We start from the raw sequence: 24,120 nt of genomic DNA on the forward strand, positions 1-24,120 counted from the left end.
GAGTGGCAGTCGATTGACTTGTGTATCTGGCTGTAGGATAGGTCATACAATCATAGAATCGTAGAGTTGGAAGAGACCTCATGGGCCATCCAGTCTAACCCCCTGCCAAGAAGCAGGAAATCGCATTCAAAGCACCCCTGACAGATGGCCATCCAGCCTCTGTTTAAAAGCCTCCAAAGAAGGAGCCTCCACCACTGCCGGGGCAGAGAGTTCCACTGCCGAACAGCTCTCACAGTGAGGAAGTTCTTCCTGATGTTCAGGTGAAATCTCCTTTCCTGTAGTTTGAAGCCATTCTTCCACATCCTATCACCAGGGCAGTAGAAAACAAGTTTGCTCTCCACTCCCTATGACTTCCCCTCACATATTTATACATGGCTATCATGTCTCCTCTCAGCCTTCTCTTCTGCAGGCTAAACATGCCCAGTTCTTTAAGCCACTCCTCATTGGGCTTGTTCTCATGTCAAGAACTGCCAATGCAAAATGAATGCCTATGATACAAGCAAGCTTAGCTAGTGAATATAAGTCATGAGGTACTATTATTGTGATCCCGTGTTTAGCTCAGATCAATAGCTTAGTGTAAAGCTCTTTCATTCCCAATCCCATCAATATTACTTATTTTGTAGTCTCTGCAAGGTAATTTAGACTGCATTTCTCGCTTGAGAGTAAGAGTTATTGATCTCAGTGCGACTTACTTTTGAAAAGATAAATATAGGCTTTGCATGGTTAAATCCACCATTATATTGCACAGTTGCATGATTTACCCTCATTTTATTTTTTAACCTGCTGAAGATAGGTGGTCTTTTAGACAATTGAATTTGATCTATTTTCTGCAGAATCAAAATAGATTCAAAACAACCCGCATGATATAATTCTACATGTGCACACTTTTAACTGGAAAAAAGAATGTGGCAATGTGTGCATAGCTCATTACATGGCATTCCCTTTTAAGAAACTGACGTTTACATTATTCTGTGTTACCTTTTTATTGTTATATTTCTACTTCAAGAAATCTTACTATTATAATTTAATTTTTTCAGAAAGACTCTGGCATAATAAAATGGGTATTGTTGAGAATATTTAATTTTCTTTTATAATTTCAAGGAAGCAAACAAATTGCAGTTAATATTACTTATAGAATGTTCTGGAACAAATTTAATGGGAAAACAGCTGTTTTTAAAATCAGTGTGTATTTGTGTGATTTGTAATGTTTTTTCATCATCTCTTTATTGTTGTGTTGAAGCTATAGTTCCAATTCAGTCTTCCCATAAACCACTCTTTTCTTCTTTCATTAAGAACACAATAAGCGAAGTACTGACATCCATTGCTGGAATAACTGGTCTCTTGATAACTGTGTCGTTAATTCTGATCATGACTTCATCAACAGAAATTATAACAAGATCATTTTATGAGGTCTTCTGGTATACCCACCACCTCTTCACTGTGTTTTTTATTGGTCTGGTTATCCACGGTATGGGGTGAGTATAAATGTATGTTACATAATATACTTCCTTCACCCATATGAAGTGATCATTCAACTTGAGTAGAGGAAAATTAAAAAGTCCAGCATAGAAACAGACTTAAACAAAATAAAACAGCTACCACCACAGCAAACTTTCAGATTTTCTGATTGCCACCATTAGCACTCTCCTGTAGGGGAAGAGTGCTAAAAGTAGAATGAGGCTGCTTCTACACAGCCAATTTATCCAGAGCAGAATGTAGAGTATAGAGATCCAGTTCATGCTAGAGTGTCTACATAGAGTGTCTACATAGGCACCACATGAACCAGCTAGAAGAAGAAAGGGATTCCAGACAGGTTCACCAGGTCTGTGCTGAATTAATCTGCCCAATCAAAACCAAGATTCTTTTCCATACCTCCTCACAGAAATCGCTTATACAAACATTCCCGGTATTTGCCTCATAGAACAAGAAAGTAAGGCAGTGAAATTGAACATTCTCATGGGGATGCTGTGTTTTTGCTGCCAAGGGGATCCATTTGTTTACCTTCCAGTTACAAAGGCAGTATAATCCATCCTGAAGCTGACTCAAGGTTGGAGTGTCTACACAATGTACACCCCTAATGTGAGCCTCCAACTTGTATCCAGCTGGAAATGCCATGTTTTAAAAAGCTCACTGGATATTCCAGATCAAGCCCATCATTATGAAAAAAAGAGCAGGACTACAAATTAGAAGATGCATATGGAGCTCTTGTTAGGACAGGGTTAATGTATCAAGTGTCACAGAGAGAATTTGGATACACAGCTCTGAGGGAAGGTAAAGAAGCACCTCCCCCAAAGGAAAACTTGCTTTCAATGCCTTGTCTTGCTTTTGTCAAGCACTGATCAGATGTTTTCAAGCAATGTTTCTCACTACAGGAGCACAGAAAAAAGGGAGTGGTGTTTCATAATGTATTCATTGAAATAAGAAATGCTCCCTTGCCATGAGAATATGCACATCTGTAAAAAAATGAAGTCCACACACAGTTATTCACACATTTTGAAATGTGAATAACTGAATAATTAAAATGTATATAGTTTAAAAATGCACAGCATGTCAATAGGGACTAATTTGTATATTAGGGTAAAATGCGTAAATAAATGCATACATTAATTACATGAACCGCTAGTAAGTTGTAATGTTCTCACAGGTGACCACAAAGGTCTGAGGAAATGTTATGAGCTTTTACAGGAAAGAAAGAGGAAAAGAAAGAAAGAATCCACAATTATATCGAAAAAATTAGGACAGGAGGCAGTGAAGAGATTATCTTGCATATGCATAAAAGTTTTTTTGTGGTGGCAGCACTGCACCAACAGTGGTGATCTCCATGTGCCGGAGGTTTGCATGGCATACACCATTGCCTAGCAACAGATTTAGTAGTTAGTAAAGCCTGCTGGGGCTAGTGAAGCAGTCACGACCAAGGTGAATGGTGTGGGCTGACCCAATGCAGACGGGGAGGAGAAAGGGTCAGGCAGGAAGCAACAGTAGCAGTGGTGACAGAAGTACCCAAGCACCAGCTGGTCAACTCTTCAGCACAGTAAGTTTCCCAACAACTCCAATAACACATTTGGTGCACTTTAGGGTTTTAATTTTTGAATTAGGTTTGCATATTCCCTGGTAAAGAAAAGGTTAAGAAATACAGTGTTGGGAAAAATGCCAAAAAAATGCAGGAAAATTTCAGTGTCTGAAAATATGAAACAAGGATGGAAAAATGCAAGTGATGTCTCGAGAAACAATGAAAATGAAATAGGATTTTATATCCTTATTTTATTTTTAAATGAGTTTAGATTAATTCTCTTAAGTTTAGATTTTTTGATAGCCTTCATGAAAATTATAACAATAGAAATGAAATGTAAAAGACTAGGTTCAATGCTCACACCATCCTTTGGGTTTCTTCTGTTTAGTCAGCTCATTCGTGGTCAGACCCATCAGAGTCTTTTGGTGCACAATGTCACGTACTGCAAAGATCACTATCTGGAGTGGGAAACATCTGCTCAGTGTCCCCTTCCTCAGTTCTCTGGCAATGACCCTGTGGTAAGTTTATGTTATCAAAATTGTAAATAACTTCCTGTATAGAATTCCAGTGTGGTACTTGAAAAAACTTCCAGCGAATAGACCTAATTTGCTAATTATGCTTTCCATACTGTTCAATGATTTTACTATATGGTGCATTACTTCTTGCAGTAGATTAAGTTTTCCAGCCTGGCCACATGGGGGAAAGATCAACATTTGATGAGAACATTTTTAAGAATCAAGAAGAGAAAGCTCAAGTAAAAGATCTAATAGATTGGAGAGATCATTTTTCTTTCTTTTCCTTGAAAATAATAAACAATACTGCAAATCTAAAGTGAGTAATTCTGTAAAATCTTTATACATTATCCCAAATATCTCAGTGACAACCAACCAACCAAACAACTTTTAATACCATTTATTTATAGGCAACTGTTCTCAAAATTAGTAATGGGGAGGAAGAGAGTAGGCAAAAATATAAAATAAGGAGGGGAGGGAAAATAAGGCAGTAAAAAAGATCAGTGGAAATATAACATGCTAGGCGAGGAAGAAAGTCAGACACTTCTTTGCAGAATCTAGTGCTTTCTCCCATTTTCATTGGTGTGTAACATAAATATAAAAGACCCACATCTTGTAGATTTGATTAGGTTGCCTTGCTAATGTTGCAAATCATTACTAAATTGTCATTACTAACCCATCACTCAGACTAACCTTAAGCAATCCACCTCAATGCCTTATCCCTTGTCTTTATCCTGTCCGAAAACATTTAACGTCAATATTAATGAATTTGTCACCTTGACAAAAGGCAAATGTTTTAAATACAAGGGACGAAGCTTGGTCACTCAACAAGCCATCAAAGACTATTCATTACCAGCAAAAAGGACACTTTAAAGATAACACTTTCCACAGCTGCTTGCTAAAGGATCAAAGGAACATATTTGAAAGCCTTGGCTGAATTCTCAGGGTGGATATCAAATAGTTTAAAAATTCCTCACTGGGTTTTTTTATGTCTGTACAATGCAAACAGAATAAAGAAAGTCACTTGCTTTTCCCTTTTCTTTAGCAAGTAATTAGACCAATGGTTTATTTTTTGGCTGCACACATGTTTGCGACCCTTTGGTTGGCCTACTAAAGGTATTATGGATTTTGGACTATTATTACAACCATGTCTTCTCCCTCTGCTTTTCGGGTGACATTTTATATCAACTATTAGATTTTAAACCAAGCACTGTCACAATTCCTGAAGCCAATGTGATTTTTTTTATATATGGCATTTCTGTTTAGATTAATCATAACTTTGTCAGCTGTGTTTCTATGAGGGAGAGTGTAGATTTAAAGCAGGCTTGGGGTAGTTTTTCCCTGCTACAATCCATATCACCACAGTAGAAACCTGACAGAGTCCAAATTTCAGTAGTGAGCAGGGCTGGGAGCAAAAGTAGATAGAACTACTGGTTGGATTTGCGTTTGTCTTCAGAAGGCATTAGCAGAGGTGGGAGGAGACATCCAGGCCTAATTAGTTTGTTTCCCAACTTACACAAGGTCCCACCCATCAACTTTGTAAAGACCATGCAGGTTGAATTATTATTATTGTTGTTGTTGTTGTTGTTGTTGTTGTATTTATTTATACAACACAAAGCAGTTGAAGTAAATATTTATTTAGTTATTTATTTTTTATTTATTTATTTACAGCACTTTTATCCTGCCTTTCTCAACCCCAGAGAGAACTCAAGGTGGCTTTACAACATAGGCAACAGTTCAAAACGACAATTTAAAATAAAATAAGATAATAAGATACAATTAAAACAATAAAAACATTAACCCAATACAGCTGAGTAATTCACGTGATATATAAGTCCGGGCCGTTCCAGTAGTCGGTTGCACATTTATTTATTTACAGTATTTATATTCCGCCCTTCTCTCCAAAGGTTTGGTCAAAAAGCCACGTCTTCACTTTTTTATGGAATGTCAGGAGGGAGGGGACTGATCTAATCTCCCTGGGGAGGGAGTTCTACAGCCAAGGAGCCACCACTGAGAAGGCCCTGTCTCTCGTCCCTGTCAATAGCGCCTGCGAAGAAGGCGGGACCGAAAGCAGGGCCTCCCCAGACGATCTTAAGCTCTGAGATGGTTCATAGATTCAAATAATTATTCAAAATAGATCCATTGTGGAGTTGTACCCTTCAAAAACAGAGACTGTTGAAAATCCAGAGGTCTAGATTAAGAGCACTGGGGATCTACCTTAAGAACAGGATTGTACTGCTCTTTTAAAGAGACCCATAGCATGATCCTGCATTGCTTCATCAAAACATTTTCAATGAGTAAATAAGTCACACATATGCAAATACACCCACATATAACCATACACAAACATATAAAGAGCATTGTGGCTACATTAATACTCTAATGTGTGAAAGCTTGCTATAAAATCCCACATTATCTGCTTTGAACTGGGATACATGGTTGTGTGGATTCAGACAACCCAGTTCAAAGCAGATATTGTGGAATATCTGCCTTGATATTCTGGGTTATATGGCTGTGTGGAATGGCCCTGAGAAAGCCACCTCTTTGATTGTATCTTCTAAATCCTACTGCTGATTGCAATATGAAGCAAATAGGTTTGATGAAAATACATTGTCTCATGTCTGTTAGTAAAAAGCCACCACAGGATACAAAACGAATAGATATATATATTCAGTTTTGTAAAGTTCACAGACTTGGAATAAAGAGCCCAACATTATGTGGGAAATGAAACTTAAAATGGGGGACACATGAGTGACTAATGCTGAAAAATATATAGAGAGTGTGTGTGTGTGGAAAATTCCAAGAGATTAAGATTCATTATATGCAATGTAACTATTTTTTTTTCAAAATATTAGCAATGATATCATTTTGATCATTTATTTAGGCTGTATATTTAATATGTTGCATAGATAAACATCCAGAATCCATTAACTAACACCCAACTTGCCTTACCTTCCTGGAGTGTGAAACGTGGAAATGTAAAACAACTTTAATTGCAAGAGGTTTTAAAAACATAAACTGCAATGATACTGTGTAAGCTAGTGAATTAAAATAAGAAAAATTAAATAATGATATTTTGTAAATAGTTGATGTATTCTTATAAAACTTTTGGTCAAATAATTTTGGTCAATATTTAGTTTTATTACTTAACAGGATTCTTGATTTTCTTAATACCACTATTTACTCAAGTCTAATGCTCCATCGAATCTAATGCGCACCTCAATTTACAAAACCCTGAAACCAAAAAAGGTTTCTCCTGCTGAATGTAATGCACAGCAGCAAAAGGTGCACTCTTTGTAATATGACCATTACAGTTGCTGCCTGCTTAGAATTCCCTTTAAAAGAAAAAAGAAAAAAAAGAAGCAATTGTGTTGGAGCACCAGAGCTTTAAGCAATGGAAAAGAAACCTTGGGATGCATCTATGCTTTAGAATGAATCCACTTTAATTACCTTTGTTCAGTGCTATGGAGTAATGGGGGCTGTAGTTTGACAAGATTTTGAGCCTCTTCTGCCAAAGAGTCTGATGCCTCATCAAACTACAAATTCCAGGATTGCATAGCATTGAACTATGACAATAAAATTACACATGTCATCCCTCAAATAGAAGCTCCAAGTACTTCTGAAGCAGCTTTCCCTTTTGCTTTGACTCAGCACTAAGATTACTCTATTATGCAAATCTAATGCTCACCCTAATTTTGGCGATTTAGCCTTAAAAAGGTGAGCGTTAGATTCAAATAAATACAGTATACACATTACAATCAATTTAAATGTAAACATTTTGATATGACTGGTTTGCAGACTACCGAAATTAGTATGAAAGGATTTTCCCTAATCTTTCCTAACTAAAACTGACCACTGTAAGCTATTTTCCAGATATTAGATTTAAATGGTGTTATGAATGCTTATATGTCTAACCCCCCCCCCCTCATCTGCCATTCTATCCAATTAATAAAACTTGTACTTCAGGCTGAATAGAATTGCCAGTTGAATATATATGGTTACCTAAATAGTTTTGATCAATAGAGTGATCAGAATATATGACTATGAAGTGCAATTATCAGCTATAGCATCTTGAAAGTCTAAGCAACTTAATACCATGGAACTGCTATGTATAATTATTGATGATAAAGCATCCCTATCAATTAAATAAAATATGCCATTTCAGCATAGCATAATTTTGGGTCAATGCCTGGCCATGCATTGCCTTAGAAAATTTTGCTAATTGAACTGCAAATGTTGAGGTGTACAATTGGCTATCTCATTTTAAATGCTGACAAAATGAATAACAAGTGGTAAAAAGAAGTAGCAATGTATACAATTCCCAGATTTCTCTAGCCCAGGGAACTCCTGAGAATGTTTGTGTGAACTAACTGGAAAAAAAATGAACATATCTCATTTGTAGTGGAAAAAAGAAAGAAAGAACAATACAATATTTACAATGAAGAGCAATTTTAACCAGCATAAATTTAACAGTATTTCAGTGTAATACCTCAGGGGCCATTCAATCCAACTGGTGCTTTGGTGGTGAAGGGGTAACCAGCCTGCCAGTGTCTCCTTCCCCTAAGGGCTCCATGGAGCACTCTTTGAGAACTGCTGCTCCAGCCAGTTAAAATTTGTGAGTTATAGTCCAAAAAATTAACTTTTCCAGCCTTTGCCATAGTAAATACTCTTGGGGCTATATAGGATCCAGTGTATCCCTTCGGTGGACCAGAGCCAAAGAAGAAGTGAAGGATTTAAACCTTGGATCCATTAAGTATTACACTGTGGGCACAGTTCCCCCTTTCCCTTGATAGTTTAAAGCTCTTTTTAGCCATATCTGAATGATGCTAGCTTATACTTTGCCCATATCTACCTACTTAGACACTATAGTCCTCATTCAAAACTTGCACCAATTAGCCTTGTCAAACAATGTAAAGTAGGTTACTACAAATGAGTCTTTCCAGTGATGGTGTCCCATCTTTGTGTTTCCTGGAAAACTGTCTCGTGTCTGTGTTGTGGTCTTTTTGCCACCAAATGAAACCTTTTTTATTTCATTCCAGGGATTTAAAGAACTGTTTTCAGTGCCTTTATTATTTTTGGTATGGTTTTATTACTTTGGTTTTATGAACTGCACTGTTTGTTCCCTTGTCTTCTGGTTTTTATCATGTTCTGTTTGTCATTTTTTGTCATTACTATATTATGTTTTAAAGTTTACCTGTACACCAATCAACTTAAAGATTTAACCAATAAATTAATCAAAAATATCTTAAAAGGCTGAGCTATATATGAATCAACAGGTATGGTCAGGTTTAACTGGCTGATTTGTCAAGTCTTTCAAAATAAATAAATGTTTTCAAAATTAAACTATGCTAATCAACCATTTTGGAAAGTGCACATACTTAGATAATTCCTAAACAGCCACAGATATATTTAATGTGGTGATTCGGATCATGTCCCCAGAATTAATGCTCTATATACAGTTATTGCTTTGACTAGAAAGCCTCAAAGAGGGGAGTGATGCAGATTTCCAACTGTTATAGAGATGTAAAACTATTAGCTGGGGTGGTTGAGCTACTCTGAACTTTTTATATTTTACTAATGGAAGAGAGAGCCAGTAAGATGCAATGTTTTGATTATTGGACCTGCTCTGCTATGGAAACCTATTAAATGACTTTGAGTAAGTCACGCATTCTTGCAACCTCAGAGGAAGGCAAAATTCTGCCACCAAAATCCTATGATAGGGTCACTTTAGGGTCATCATAAGTCAGAAATGACTTGAGGCACAGAACAACAACTAATTGAAGAATCACATCTCCCAACAGCATCTTTCTTTTTCTTTGGAGTTTACAAAATTCAAAGTATAAACATTTTGAATAGGTGAAACAGTGGCATGACAGCCAAAAAATTTAGTATATGGTCAGTTATAGCTTTGTGATTTCTGAGGGTTGTATTATATTTTTTTAATTTTAAAATTATCAATATATTATTCCCAACAGACATGGAAATGGGTATTAGGTCCTGTGATATTGTACATCTGTGAAAGGATGATCAGGCTCTGGAGATTTCAGCAAGAGGTTGTCGTTACAAAGGTGTGTGTATACTTCATTATTTTGATTAAGATCAAAATGTATTGTTACTTTCCTTCACTTATTATGGCATTTTACACCATGTTTATGAACTCATTTTAATTACCATATTCATGAGCTTTCATAACACTAAATTTGAACAAAATATCCTGCAGCAGCAAGTCTTAAATTGATCTATGAGGTGTGCAATATAGCCTTGTGAAAATAAGGATGGCGTTGTGCTCTATAAAATGTTATGTATTCTACAGAAGATTGTACTAGGTGCTTAAACAATTGACAAATGTGTCACTTGATCCTGATCTGTTGGTTTGCCTGATTAGCTGGTGTTAAATTGTAGTCTCCAACAGGAACACAATGATTCCAGAGTGCCTAGTACTCTTCCCCATCAATATTGTTACCAGTACTGTTCCATTATCCGAGTGGAGGCCACAAGGGGACACTAGGCAGAGAAGAATAGTCCATTTTACGGGGGGAAGGGGGTTGAAGGGCATTCAGACAATGTGGCCAGTCCAGCGGACGTGATGGTGTAGAAGCAATGCTTCTTCCAGCACGCTGACAAATCTCTTGGCACTTTTCTTCCCAAGATATTTGAAGGATTTTTTGGAGACAGCACTGGTGGAATCATTCCAGGAGTTGAGTGTGATGTCTGTAGACTGTCCACGTTTCATTATGATGGTAGTAGTGCCTGATATCCATGTCAATGGGGCAGAGAACTTGCAAAGAAGGTTCAACACCATGAAAAGATCTTTCAAAATCTTCCTAAATCTGGGAGTAGATTGATATCCCTCTGGTGTGGAAGCTACACTTGTGTTCTTCTAATCATGTCTGACAAACCTAATTTTACTGAAAAGTGTTGTTCAAATAACAGTTAAGGTAGATTTGGGGAAAACTGACTAGAAAGGCAGTAGGGAAAGGGAAAATATTGACAGGAACTGCATCACAATAGCAGAAAGGAGAAATATTTCCTTCCTTATGTTTTATGACTGGGAAGACATATAGAGAAGGGGGCTGATGTTTAAGCTAACACCATGAAAGGACATCAGAGATGTGTGGATATCTGCAACATCATGAGCACATCCTGATAAGCTCAACAATTTTTGCCACTTCTCCCTTAGATCATCTCTTTTCCATTTATCATAACACAAGAATCATAGCTGGTTTCAGCTAGCCCACTGTTTCACCAACAATTTCCAAGTGAAACTAAACCTTAGAAGTGTTGGCTGCCATCCAATACATTATGTGACTTAACATATACTTATCTATATAGCAGAAGTGTTAAGAAACCCTGTTAGTGAATTTCAAAGATGGATATTGGAACAGTGGCAAGAGTGCCTTGATACACATTGGTCTCTATAAGCACTGGCCACTTTTCTGGTTTCTCTGTGTACTTAGTAATATAGCAGCAGCTGTTTACTAGATATAAACATTCTAGTTCCTACAGATATAATCCACTTACAGAGAGAAAATTCCCAAACTGGGCTCCTCTTTATCTTCCACCTCCTTGTATTACAATTTCTCAATCTCCATCAATATTCACTGGTGACTGAGGGTTTTCACAAGTTATGATCAAAAAGTAACTTTTACTTAAATGGGCCTAGATGTGGCAGAAGTGTCTTCTCATGGGGTATGCTGTATCATTATCTTATGTTTAACATATTTTAAACTGTCTTAAATATTTTAATATGGGTGCCTATTTAATAGCTTTCACCTTTTGTTCTATAAACAGCATTTTGTTTGATTTCTCTACACTGCAAGTCATTTTGACTCCCAAATTGGAAATCATAGGAGTTGTAATTTTACAAGGTCATTAGCCTTCCCTGCCACATAGTGCCCTGTCAAAATACAATTCCCAGGATTCCCTAGCATTGAGCCATGGCAGTTAAAAAGTAATGTCAAACTGTATGAATTCTCCAGTATATATATACCCAAAGTCAAGGTGAAGTCGGGGGCCTTTTGCTGGATAGTCACCTATTTTACATGACCAGTTAGTAAACATAAGTGTTGTGTGTTATTTGTTGCTCAGGTGGTGTCTCATTCCTCCGGGGTTCTGGAGCTTCATATGAAAAAACGTGGCTTTCAAATGGAGGCTGGTCAGTATATCTTTCTCCAGTGCCCTGCTATTTCACAGCTGGAGTGGCATCCTTTCACCCTCACTTCAGCCCCTGAAGATGACTTTTTCAGTGTACATATAAGGTCAGTTGGGAATTGGACTAAGGCCCTTTGCAGTGCCTTTGGAGCTGAGGAAAAAACCTTCAAGGAGCCATGGAAGCTACCAAGGTTTGATAATTAATTGCAGAGCTGCAGAGGTGTCATTTTGGTTTTGATTAACTTGAGATTTGTGGAGCTTTTTTGCATACAAAAAACACAGTATAAATTATAATTATAGATGTGATAAAATACACAGCTTTAAGTGGCAGAAGGAAAAACAAATCTTACTTTTATGTTTTCTTTCAGGAAAGCTAGTTAAATTATGCAACTGAGAAAAGGTTTTACATACACTTCGACATGGACATGATCCAGCCGAAATCAAACACTTTGATGTTTTCTAAGTAAAAGTGAAGCATTTGTTTAAAACTGTAGCTTAAAGGTCCCACATGCCATTTTATGAAAACTATAAAGAAGATACAAAATACTATTCTGTCATAATTGGGTGTATTATCCTTTGAACCACAAAACTCAAGCTGGAAATATGTCCCATTGAATTCAGTAACATTTACTTCTGTTAACCTGTGTTTGCCCTGATGCTTCAGTTGGGCAGAGGAGCATTTGAAAATCAGAAATGTTTATCTCTTCTGTGGTGGCTGTAAACACAGTGCGATTAAAAGACACAAATGAAGATGATTTCAAGCCTGAAAATATCTCTTTCTGCCAATTCTGTTGTTCTGTGACAAATTCTCCTTTGCTCATCCTTCTTTTTCTTGTTCTGTTATGAACCCTCATCTTTCTTTGTAAATGCAATGCTTACACTATTACGGAATACCTGACACAAGGCAACCTTTACGGAGGAGGGGAAGAGGGTTTACAGGATATTGACACTGAGTTTTAAGGAAATTCATCATCCTGTTTTTTTATGGCTGCTTGGACTTAGGAAAGTTAGCCGAAGAGGGTTAGTGAGTTCAAGTTATCATTAATGAACCATAACATCTAATTTGTTACATTAGCAGGGAGAACATTTAAGTTTGTGTTGAAATGCCATTTTAGTTAAGTACCTGCCCTAAAAGCTTTACCTGAATGAAACTGGAGAATTGTATGCATGACTGATTTATTACTCTATTATTCATTCTCCAATGCATCCCAGCAAAGCTTCTAGAGCTGAGCTTTAAAATGAGTTCCCGAGGAGAGGTGAAGAGCTTCTATAAGGCATCTATAATTTGGCAGTTCTACATAAGACACTATAATGCAGTCCGAAGCTGGTTCGAGGGTGGGATGTCCATAAAACGTCCACCCCAAAGTGATACATTAAGCCAGAAACAGCATGTTAAAAAAACTCACCAGAAAATTCAGAATAAGCCAGAAAAGCCACTGCAGTTGATCAAAATATACTCCATACAAGGCTCAAAACTGGAGTGACCCTGAATGCACATCAGCACATCTCAGTGGAGTGAGTAAGAAAAAACCTTGCATTTTCCAACAGCTAACTGCAGATACCATGGTTCCTGGATTTGGGTCTGATCTGATATCAATTGATAATGTGGACAACATAGGCACAAAACAGCGAAAACCAGTTTGTTTTAATCCATGTCCAAACTGGATTGTAGTGTCTGTGTAGAACAAACCATAGAAGACCACTTTGATGCATTTTTTAAAAAACCTTGGAATTACGTAACACATAGTATTGTTGTTTGAGCATTAGATTAGGATTCTAAAGACTTGGATTTGGAACCTGCTTAGCCATGGTAAAGTCACACTCTCTCAGCATCACAGGAAGGCAATGGCAATCCCCATGATCTTTGCCTTAGAGTAGTCATAAACTGGAAATGACTTGAAGGCACACAACAGCAATCATCATAAAAGTTGTGGCTTAATTCATTACTCACATAATTATAGAAGTAATTTAAAGCTGAAATTACAACTAAGGGTAAAATGGCATTAATCCAGTTACCTCTTTTTCTTAGAAATTTTATAGCTTAATTGATTTTAGCTAATTAGGTTATGAAGGAGGAAACTCTGCACTCTCTCAGAGGTTCCCTCACTTCTGCTCTCAAGCGGGTGGTACAGGGATGGACACATGGATGAGTCGAGTCAAGTGAAGAAGGTTTTATTTGCTGATCAGCAAATGAGCAAATGACTGACAGTGGCTTGAAACATAAAGGACTGCTGCACTGCAAAGATGGGATCAAGGTTTTTTTTATTATTTACAGTGGATCAAACAACACAATTTTGATTGGTGTTTACAGTTTGTCCATTTCATTGGTTTATTCTTCACTCATAGTATTCTAACTGGCTCGCTATTCTATACATGCAAACAGCTTAAGATGGAAACTTTCTGGAATTTCATGTCTCTTGCACTGAGCCTGACTAGCTTGAACAGCAGCCAACACTGGTCTTATCTTCTAGTTCCCATACCAAGAATTTGGGAGGGAGCTGTTTTTCTAAAACCTGCAGCATCTACTCTTTTCCTTTCAGGAGTACAACTCCCATTAACCATTTTCAGACTACAGCTCCTACAGGTTCTCTTTCTATAGCTATTAGCTTTTAGTTATATGCATTAAACTAATATAAGCTGATAGGAGTCCATGTATCTTGTTGACCATGGGATTATTCTAAACTGGGACAAGAGTTTAAAAGTAACTATAATATCAAGACAATTATAGCTATTTTTAAATACTGTTGAAATGAACAGAGTTTAATTGCAGGAGAAAGGCCTCTAGCTCAGAATTAGACCATATGCTGAACAGGTTCAGTCCCTGATGTGCTTTTTAACATGATCTGATCACAGGAGATTGGAAAAAAATCATTGGATGAAATCCTGAAGAACTAGATGGATAAACAGATTGAGAATGGACATAATGCCATTGTGACCTTGTAGAAGATAGTTTCTTATTAACACATTATCTCTAACTTTTTAGAAGTTTTGTAACTACAATTCTTCTATATGGTCTCTGTGAAATACGTCCCTGTCATAGTTTCCTGTGTCCTTGCAGCTGTCGGAACTCTTCTAGAAAGCTCTGCTAGCATGCCCTGCAGCCACACTCAAGGGGCAATTCTGTGAACCATAATCCAATTTCTCTTTGCATTTTGTGCCATTTTTGTTGAATTGTCCCAGCTGGAATCAAAACTATTTCCAAATCCATATATTTTAAGTCTTGCGGGCTTGTGATAGTAATTCAGTTTAATCCATTGATTCTGAGACCAGGTCTTCAAAATATCCTGCAGGAAAGAAATGTATGCCATTAGAAAGGGAATTATGCAACACATTCTGATTTTGCACTATTTAGAATCAGGGTTGGCATTCTCATTAGGCAGAGTGAGATATGGGTGCTAGGAAGTGGGGAGTGGCAAAGTGATGTGGCAGAGGTTTGGAAATGTAGCCAGTCCTCAACCCCTGAGATGTTCACGGCTTGGTGGGGCAGAACATACTGTCACATTACCACAGTAAAAGGAATGTTAATCTGAAGTCATTGGATTTTGCATAGAGAATTGGAAGATACCATCTTGTCCTTCATCTCAGGCAATAAAATATCCTATCCTGGCCCCTTATGCAACTTTTAGAAGTGCTAGTTAAGAGTGTAGATCATTGTTCTCATCAAAAATATGTACGTATAATGAGGCAGGGTACAACACATTTTAAACAGACAGATAAAACAATCTTTGTTGTGTTTATTTTGGTACAGTATATCCATTTAAATACTATTAAAATTGTTATAATACAAACAACAAAGACTGACTGAAACCAATACCAATAAAATGCAGGTTAAAATTCACAACTTAAAATAGTCGGTGTCCCTATCTACACTGCTTGAAACTGCATTATTTGGTGAGTATTGATTCATATAATGCAGTTCAGTGCAGTCAAACTACATTTATATGAGTCTACGCTGGCCATATAATGCAGATAGACTGCCAAAAGAGAAACATTTTCAGTTACATCTTGAATTTTGACAGCTGATTTAGCTGTCAGATCTCTTCTGACAGGATGGCCAGGTAGAATAAGGAACAGGTCTTCTATCTCCAATGGTTGCATAGAAGAGGAAATTGGAGCTGATGTTGTTTGTGTGGCAAAGACTATCAACTGAAATGCTCTCTTCTATACAAACATTTATGACACAATTGCCTGTTCCTTGTGTCATTTAGCGATTCTACACTCTATATATCCAGACTACCTTCCTAGATTGGGGTACATTTTTAAGTCACACATATTTTATACATTGATAGAATTAAATGCTAATGGATCCCACTCCGATCCATGCATTTTTCATTCCTCCATCATGTAGCAAGAAGTTTTCAAATTGATTAAAAACATTTTAAAATTAGATTATTTCTCCTGTATACTTTGATTTGTGATAAAAAAAAATAAGACTTTAACATTCAGGATTCTTTTTAGTAGATCATAATTAAATATGCAAATGTTCTCAATAAATTTGGCCATTAAATTAAGTGACTAATCAGATTTCCAAAATCCTTAAAATTGCAATTGCATACTTAAATGGCCAGATCGTTCATTCATGGGACCTTCATGTTCTCCTTTGCTATGATAAACAAGCCTTAATATCAAAACACGCTGAAAAATATGCCCTCCCCCATTTTCTGTAACAAAGCAATGGAATCGACATGTGAGAAAGTGAAGGTGTCTCATCTTTTTCATTTTATTTATTTAAAACATTGATTCTCTACCAATTTTCCACTTATCTTCGGCAGTTAGAGCAGTATTGCACATATGCATCAAAATCCAGTTCACATACTCATAAACTCAGCAAAATGAATGCACTAGTAATATTACTTTAAATCTCATTGCAGGCTAGCTGTGGATGGCCCCTTTGGAGCTGTAGCGACAGATGTGTTTCAGTACCAAATCAGTGTGTGCATTGCAACAGGCATAGGAGTCACTCCTTTTGCTTCCATTCTGAAATCAGTTTGGTACAAGTGCTGTAAACAAAACACAGACCTGAGACTGGAAAAGGTAGGTCATATTTTGCCTACAAATTTAATTTCTGTTGATGCTTATATACTTTTTTCCAGGGGTCTTTTTTAGTTTAATCCTTTAAAAAATGTAATGTGCTTAGCTTTATAGTAGTCACATTTTCCAGCTGAGGTCCTGATTCTATTAATCTGTGTTATCCTGCCATTTCTAAAAGAAGCAGAGCTGTCCGAGCAAACTCTACCTCTAGATCAGTGGTTCTCAACCTGTGGGTCCCCAGATATTTTGGCTTTCAACTCCCAGAAATCCTAACAGCTGGTAAACTGGCTGAAATTTCTGGGAGTTGTAGGCCAAAACACCTGGGGACCCACAGGTTAAGAACCACTGCTCTAGATACCTATTTTTAACATTAACTAGCATAATGTTGGCTCTTTGGTCTCTAATATGGCTGAAAAGTAAGCATGCACTACAGCTAAGTTAATATTTACTGCTGGTGGAGCTCTGGGGGGTGATGGTGAGCAATCCATGTTGCTATCCTAGTGGCTGTTTTGGTAGGGATAGAGATAAAACTCATTGTTAAAAGGCAGTTGCTGCATAGCCTGAAAAAAAAAACTGCTGAACAAGGAGATATGTTATCATATGCCATCAAGAGAATTCAGACCATTATAAGTCACCAGTTACTTTCTTCATGTTAGTGGACTGGCAACAGATCATTGGAATGTGTTGACGAAGGCTTTCACAGCCAGAATCACTCGGATGTAGTGTGGTTTCTGGGCTGTATGGCTATGTTCTAGCAGCATTTTCTCTTGATGTTTCACCTGCATCTGTAGCAGGCATCTTCAGAAGATCTAATGGTAGTAAAGCAAGTGGAGTATATATACTTGTGGAATATCCAAGGTGGTGGAAAAGAACCTTTGCCTGTTGAACAAGTGTAATGGGTGCAATTAGCAAGCTAGATTTGTGTCATTGGAATGCTATGCACTGGGCAAGCATGATGCAAAAGCGCTGGTGTAAGCTCTTCCTCTAGTTTTCAGAAGCCTGAATTTAGTTTTGGTTTTTTTTTTTAAATGAATCAATCATGAAATGCTGAACAGCAACATTTCTTTGAAAAAGCTGAACCAGAAACTGAAATAGGTCTTCAGTTTTAAGTGTATGCATTTGAATGTTAAGCCCATCAAAATCAATAGAACTTATTCAAGATATTCTAGGTTTAGATGGTGTGCTAATGTGGAATGCATATTTTTTCTCTTTTACAAATCTAAACACCCCTCCTGACATGAATGCATTTTGTCTTTATCCCTAGCAAACAGACACTAACATTAATCCTAATTTTTAGTCCTGACAACAGTAGACCTAGGATCCAGCACAGTGTAATTGTTTGAGCTGTGGACTACAACTCTTGCGATCAGGGTTCGTATCCCTGTTGAGCTATGGAAACCCATGGCAAGTCGGGCAAGTCAATCAATAAATTTCAGTCCACTCCTTTTTCTTCTTTTCTTGAGACTCATGTAATCACATTCTGCAACATGTTCAATGACAAGCACCTCTCTAAGTTAGGGGAATAACTTCATTTTCAGAGAAACACGTTACTTCACTATTAGCACTTGTAAAAATTGTTTTACACAGGAAAACATTACCTTGAGAGAAGATGCCTTGTCATAAGTGTGAGGTGTGTCATTAACAGAACAATGTGATATGGATATAGATATAGATATATGGGTCCAGGTCCCATTGAATTCAACTGGGGTTACTTTTAAATAAAAGTTTTAGGTGATGCTCTCATTTTTGTGATAGGTGATAATTGTATCTGAAATCATGATGGCAATAAAATGTAGGTACAATGCAGTAACATGTGGTCTGAGTAACTTCTAGTCACGGCTCATTGGTTACCTTAAGTAAGTCACCATCATCTCAACTCTTCATCTGCAATATGAGATAAAATAAAGATATGCCTCAGAGGTTTGTTGTGCCACTTACTGAGAAAACTAGTGTATTGTAAGAATTATTGTCAGTGAACATTCAAAATAGCCTACACAGACAGTCATAGCTATGCTCAATGTTCAAGCTCAACTGTAATGTATTGGCTTGGAGAATATTTTAACTACTTTTCCCTGATCTAGGCTACTGCTTCTTAAATGTGGGTCTTGACTCCAAATGGCTTGATGTTGGGGACTGTAAACAATTTCGCAACGAGCAGAGTTTTCTGAACACTACCCATTTACAGAAAGGGTTAGCAACAATGTGCAGAATTTACACTAGATCAGTGGTTCCTAACCTTTTTTTTGACCAGGGCCACTTGAGCAGGGACCACTTTGACCAGTGACCACTTTCCAACATTAGTACCAAAAGGGTTACGAATCAGTTTTGGTCAACTTTAGATTCAGTTTGGTTATTTGGGGTTACTGAGTCAGAAAATTGCATTGGATAGACCACATCAGCTCTAGTTTCTGATACAGAACATATGCCATCCAGTAGTTGCTATCTGCTCGTCCACAGAAAACCATATTTAATAATCTAGAGCCGATTTTCCCCACATGTCTTACAGACCTTATTTTAGGTCTCGCAGCCCACCAGTGGTTGGGAACCAATGCAATAGACTCTGCAAAAATTGCTTTAACTCCACACCACAAAAAGAAAAATCAGCTACTTTCACAAGTCTTCTTGGTGCTGATTTATTATTACTATATGTTTGGGTTTTTTTGCTTATTTTATATACCTACGTATTTACACAGATCTAATGCTCAGCTTTTTAAACTCAGTGATCTTGCTACATAAAATTGGGGTGTGCATTAGGTTGGTGTCGTACAGTAATCTTAGTGCTGGGCCAAAACAAAAGGGGAAGGTATTTCAGAATCTGCACCTGGAACTCCCTCTTTGACGGACGCCATCTCTAATTGAATGGCCAGGGCTCAATGCTATGCAATCCTGGGATTTGTAGTATGGTGAGCCACCAGCATTCTTTGGCAGAGAAACCTTGTCGAACTACAGCCCCCAGCATTCCATAGCATTGAAACAAGGCAATTAAAGTGGATTCTTTCTACCGCATAGATGAACCCCAAGGTTGCCTTTCCATTGCTGGAAGCTTTGTTGTTCTAACACATTTGTTTATAATGAAGGAATTCTAAACAAGTAACAACAGTAATGTGTACCTTTTTTGGCCAAATTACAAAGAGCACACTTTTTGCCACTGCACATTAGATTTGGCAGTAAATAATTTTTTTGGTTTCAATGTTTTAAAAATTGGGGTGCACATTAGATTTAATGGTGCATTAAAATCAAGTAAATATGGGTATATATCAGGGGTCATGTAAAAATGTCTTGGGCAGAAAGGGAACAGAAGTAGGAAAAGTTTAAGAAGCCCTGGTCTACATTGGAGTATCCATATTATTGGAATCTGTTTAACATTAATGATCATCTCCATCTTATAATAGTTGTTAAATGACAGCCATTGTGTTTTAAAAAAAAACTCCATCAAAATTGCATAAGAACGAGTGCTGAAGTATGTTTCAAAACAAGGAAACTTTGCACTGTCAATGCTGGATAGAAAATCAAGTATAAATTTACACCTGAGTACCACAACCTGCTATAAGATTAGCCACTTATCTCCAAATAAATAATTTAAGAGCCACACAGGACGCCTGATGAAAGCTTGCACTTTGTTGAATTGTTTTACTTTCCCTTGACAGGTTTATTTCTATTGGATTTGCCGAGATTCGTCTGCCTTTGAGTGGTTTGCTGTTCTCCTGTGTTTGCTGGAAGCACAAATGACTAAGAAAGGGAAAGCCCATTTTCTAAGCTATCACATATTTCTTACCGGCTGGGATGAAAGTCAGGTATAAATGAAATCTTATGGGACTGAGTTACTGAATTTTTCTTTTCCAGGACTGCAACCTGAGGAACAGTAATCAAATGACTACTTAATCGCATAAAACATAGCTTCCTTAAAGCAAATAGTAGTTACATTTGTCTTTTGAAAGTATTCGTTCCAAGCATAGTGCCTCCAGGTCCCAAGTAAAACATTTCATGCCAAGGTCCTTTATAACTGTAGGAACACCACGAACTGCAACAGCTTCCAAGCCTATTTCTCTCTTGTTTATTTCTCGCTTTCACTTCTTCCTCCTCTAACCCTTTTCTTGTATTATGTGATTCACCAAAACTGGCCCTAGCATTAGCTGGATGATGCCACTTTATCAGACAGCAGATGCTGAGGCATGCAAACTGGCAGTGAGTTGTGGGAGAATGTTTGGCTTTTGTTTGGTTTTAATAATTTTTTATAATATAATAATAATGTGAACATTATATACAGTATCTTGATACAGTATCCCATCCACCCTCCCTTCTCTCCCAGGTCACTGGCATTTACAGACAACTTCCCTGCCAATCCTCTTACTAATAAATTATCCTCTATTAGTCTACTATATGTTCTAATTTTCTTAATTGTAAACATATCTTCCCCATGTCATTTAACCAAAATCTCACTTGATCTGAGGGTGATTTACATTTGCTATTACTCTAGCACAGAGCTTTCCAAACTGTGTGTCCTGAGGTGTGCGATGCAAATGTAAATAAGAAATGACAAAAATTGTGAAAATGTATGTTATTATCTTATAAATCCTATATATTTAAAATATAAATTAAATATTTTATGAGATATGTTGTGTACCCATACATTTCATTATCATAATTTGTTTATGGGTCCATATCCTTACAACAGCTTGAGTTAACCTCTGGTTTGCTAGTAGGAACTGGGGGAAGTTATTTCAGAACCACTGGCAATCATATTTGAGAGTTCTTGGAGAACGAGAGAAGTCCCAGCAGATTGGAGGAGGGCAAATGTGGTCCCTATCTTCAAGAAGGGAAAAAAGAATGACCCGAACAATTACCGTCCGGTCAGCCTCACATCGATACCAGGCAAGATTCTGGAAAATATCATTAAGGAAGTGGTCTGTGAACACTTAGAAACAAATGTGGTCATCGCTAATAGTCAACATGGATTTACCAAAAACAAGTCATGCCAGACTAATCTGATCTCTTTTTTCGAAAGAGTTATAAGCTGGGTCGATACAGGGAATGCGATGGATGTAGTGTATCTGGATTTCAGTAAGGCCTTCGACAAAGTCCCCCACGACCTTCTGGCAAACAAACTAGTAAAATGTGGGCTAGGCAAAACTACAGTTAGGTGGATCTGTAATTGGCGAAGCAAACGAACCCAAAGGGTGCTCACCAATGCATCGTCTTCATCTTGTAAAGAAGTGACAAGTGGAGTGCCGCAGGGTTCCGTCCTGGGCCCGGTTCTGTTCAATATCTTTATTAATGACTTAAGACAAAGGGTTAGAAGGCACGGTCATCAAGTTTGCAGACGACACCAAACTGGGAGGGATAGCTAACACTCCAGAAGACAGGAGCAGAATTCAAAACGATCTTAACAGACTAGAGAGATGGGCCGAAACTAACAAAATGAAGTTCAACAGGGACAAATGCAAGATACTTCACTTTGGCAGAAAAAATGGAAATCAAAGATACAGAATGGGGGACGCCTGGCTCGATAGCAGTATGTGTGAAAAAGACCTTGGAGTCCTCGTGGACAACAAGTTAAACATGAGCCAACAATGTGATGCAGCAGCTAAAAAAGCCAATGAGATTCTGGCCTGCATCAATAGGAATATAGTGTATAGATCCAGGGAAATCATGCTACCACTCTATTCTGCCTTGGTCAGACCACACCTGGAATACAGTGTCCAATTCTGGGCAACACATGAAGGGAGATGTTGACAAGCTGGAATGTGTTCGGAGGAGGGCAACTAAAATAATCAAGAGTCTGGAGAACAAGCCCTATGAGGCTTAAAGAGCTGCCCTGGAGACTAGGAAGCGGAACAATGGCTTTAATCTACAGAAAAGGAGATTCCACCTGAACATCAGGAAGAACTTCCTAACTGTGAGAGCTGTTCAGCAGTGGAACTCTTTGCCACAAAGTGAGGTGGAGGCTCCTTCTTTGGAGGCTTTTAAGCAGAGGCAGGATGGTCATCTGTTGGGGGTGCTTTGAATGCAATTTCCTGCTTCTTGGCAGTGGGTTGAACTGGATGGCCTGTGAGGTCTCTTCCAACTCTATTCTATGATTGTATGATTCTAGTAAAACTGAATTACTGTTTTCACAAAATGATGCGTGTCTAAAAAGTATGTCACTGACACAAAATGTTTGGCAAGCTCTGCTCTAAAATATATAGCTAATAAATAGTTTCCATATGACTCTGAATAAACACTTTTATTTTTCCTCTCACTAATCTTACTTTGTATGTTAATTTTTCAGATAAAATTATGGCCCACATTATGTTTATCTAATTTTGTACTGATAATTTTTTTAGTTCTTCCCATACTTTGACTGTCTCCATCCTTACAGCACTATGGGAGCACATGGTTGTGCATGCCTGGTGTCCAGCCTGCTAGTCATAGGTGTGCAGGGATATGCTGCATCATTGCCTGTGTTAAAATAAGACTGTGATCCCACCTACATTGCCATGTAATGCAGTTTCATAATGCAGTTGGACTGCATTGAACCTTATATGAATCTACATTACCACAAAGTTAAAATGCATTATGAAACTGCCTTATATGGCAGCAGAGCCGGTTCAACAATGAGGCGAATTAAGCGGTCGCTTGGGGCGCAAAACATATGGGGGCACAGTCGAGACTGCTTTTTCTGTTGATTTGTTGTAGAACATGATGTTTTGGTGCTTAATTTGTAAAATCTTAACTAACAGCTTGTTTATTTTAACTTCTTTTTTTACCGCGGGTTGTATGTTGTATGTTGTATGTATGTCTATGTGTTAAATGTTTTGATACGGCCGATGGGCTAATCAATAAAACGTGATTTGATTTGATTTGATTTGTAAAATCTTAATGTAATTTGATGTTTAATAGGCTTTTCCTTAATCCCTCCTTATTATCCAACATTTTCACTTATCCAACGCTTTTATTTTTCAGTGATTGGTTTGGGGGGGGGCACAAAATTCTGTTCGCCTACACTTGAAAAATACCTAGGGCCGGCTCTGTATGGCAGTGTAATGAGGCCTTAGTCACCAATCAAGTTAGTTTCCCTTTCTGGAGATAAACCATCTACTTCAGCTCATGCAACAAATCCTCTGGGCTACTTCTGGCTACCATCTTCTCTTTGTGGTGGTATATATTTCTGCCACAACTTATATGTCCCTGTACTCGATATTTTATTGAACAGACTTTGAGTAGAAAGAAAGTCAACCTAATGTTGCTAGGAAACCAGAAGATATTGGGACCTGTTTCCAAAGTAACCTAAACATTTAGCTGGGTTATCCTCCAATTGTTTTCCAGGCTGTACGTTTCCACTGGAGTCCAATGTGTCGGCTGCTACAAACTGAGGCAGAAAAGAAAAGAAAAAACAATGTAAGGTTGAAGCACAGCAGAGAGAGACAGGGATTTGCC

General features: G+C 37.6%; 1 protein-coding gene across 1 annotated transcript in view; it reads left to right on the forward strand.

Annotated features, from left to right (window-relative positions):
* Positions 1–24,120, forward strand: part of nox3 (NADPH oxidase 3) — a 41,835-nt gene that overhangs the window by 13,206 nt on the left and 4,509 nt on the right. Inside the window, exons 6-11 of the mRNA XM_003215776.4 lie at positions 1,294–1,475; positions 3,399–3,528; positions 9,498–9,590; positions 11,611–11,864; positions 16,545–16,707; positions 20,352–20,498. Coding sequence (XP_003215824.1) covers positions 1,294–1,475; positions 3,399–3,528; positions 9,498–9,590; positions 11,611–11,864; positions 16,545–16,707; positions 20,352–20,498 — 969 coding nt within the window. The remainder of the gene's footprint in view (positions 1–1,293; positions 1,476–3,398; positions 3,529–9,497; positions 9,591–11,610; positions 11,865–16,544; positions 16,708–20,351; positions 20,499–24,120) is intronic.

Source organism: Anolis carolinensis, chromosome 1 (assembly GCF_035594765.1).
Source record: "Anolis carolinensis isolate JA03-04 chromosome 1, rAnoCar3.1.pri, whole genome shotgun sequence".
Taxonomy (NCBI): Eukaryota; Metazoa; Chordata; class Lepidosauria; order Squamata; family Dactyloidae; genus Anolis; species Anolis carolinensis.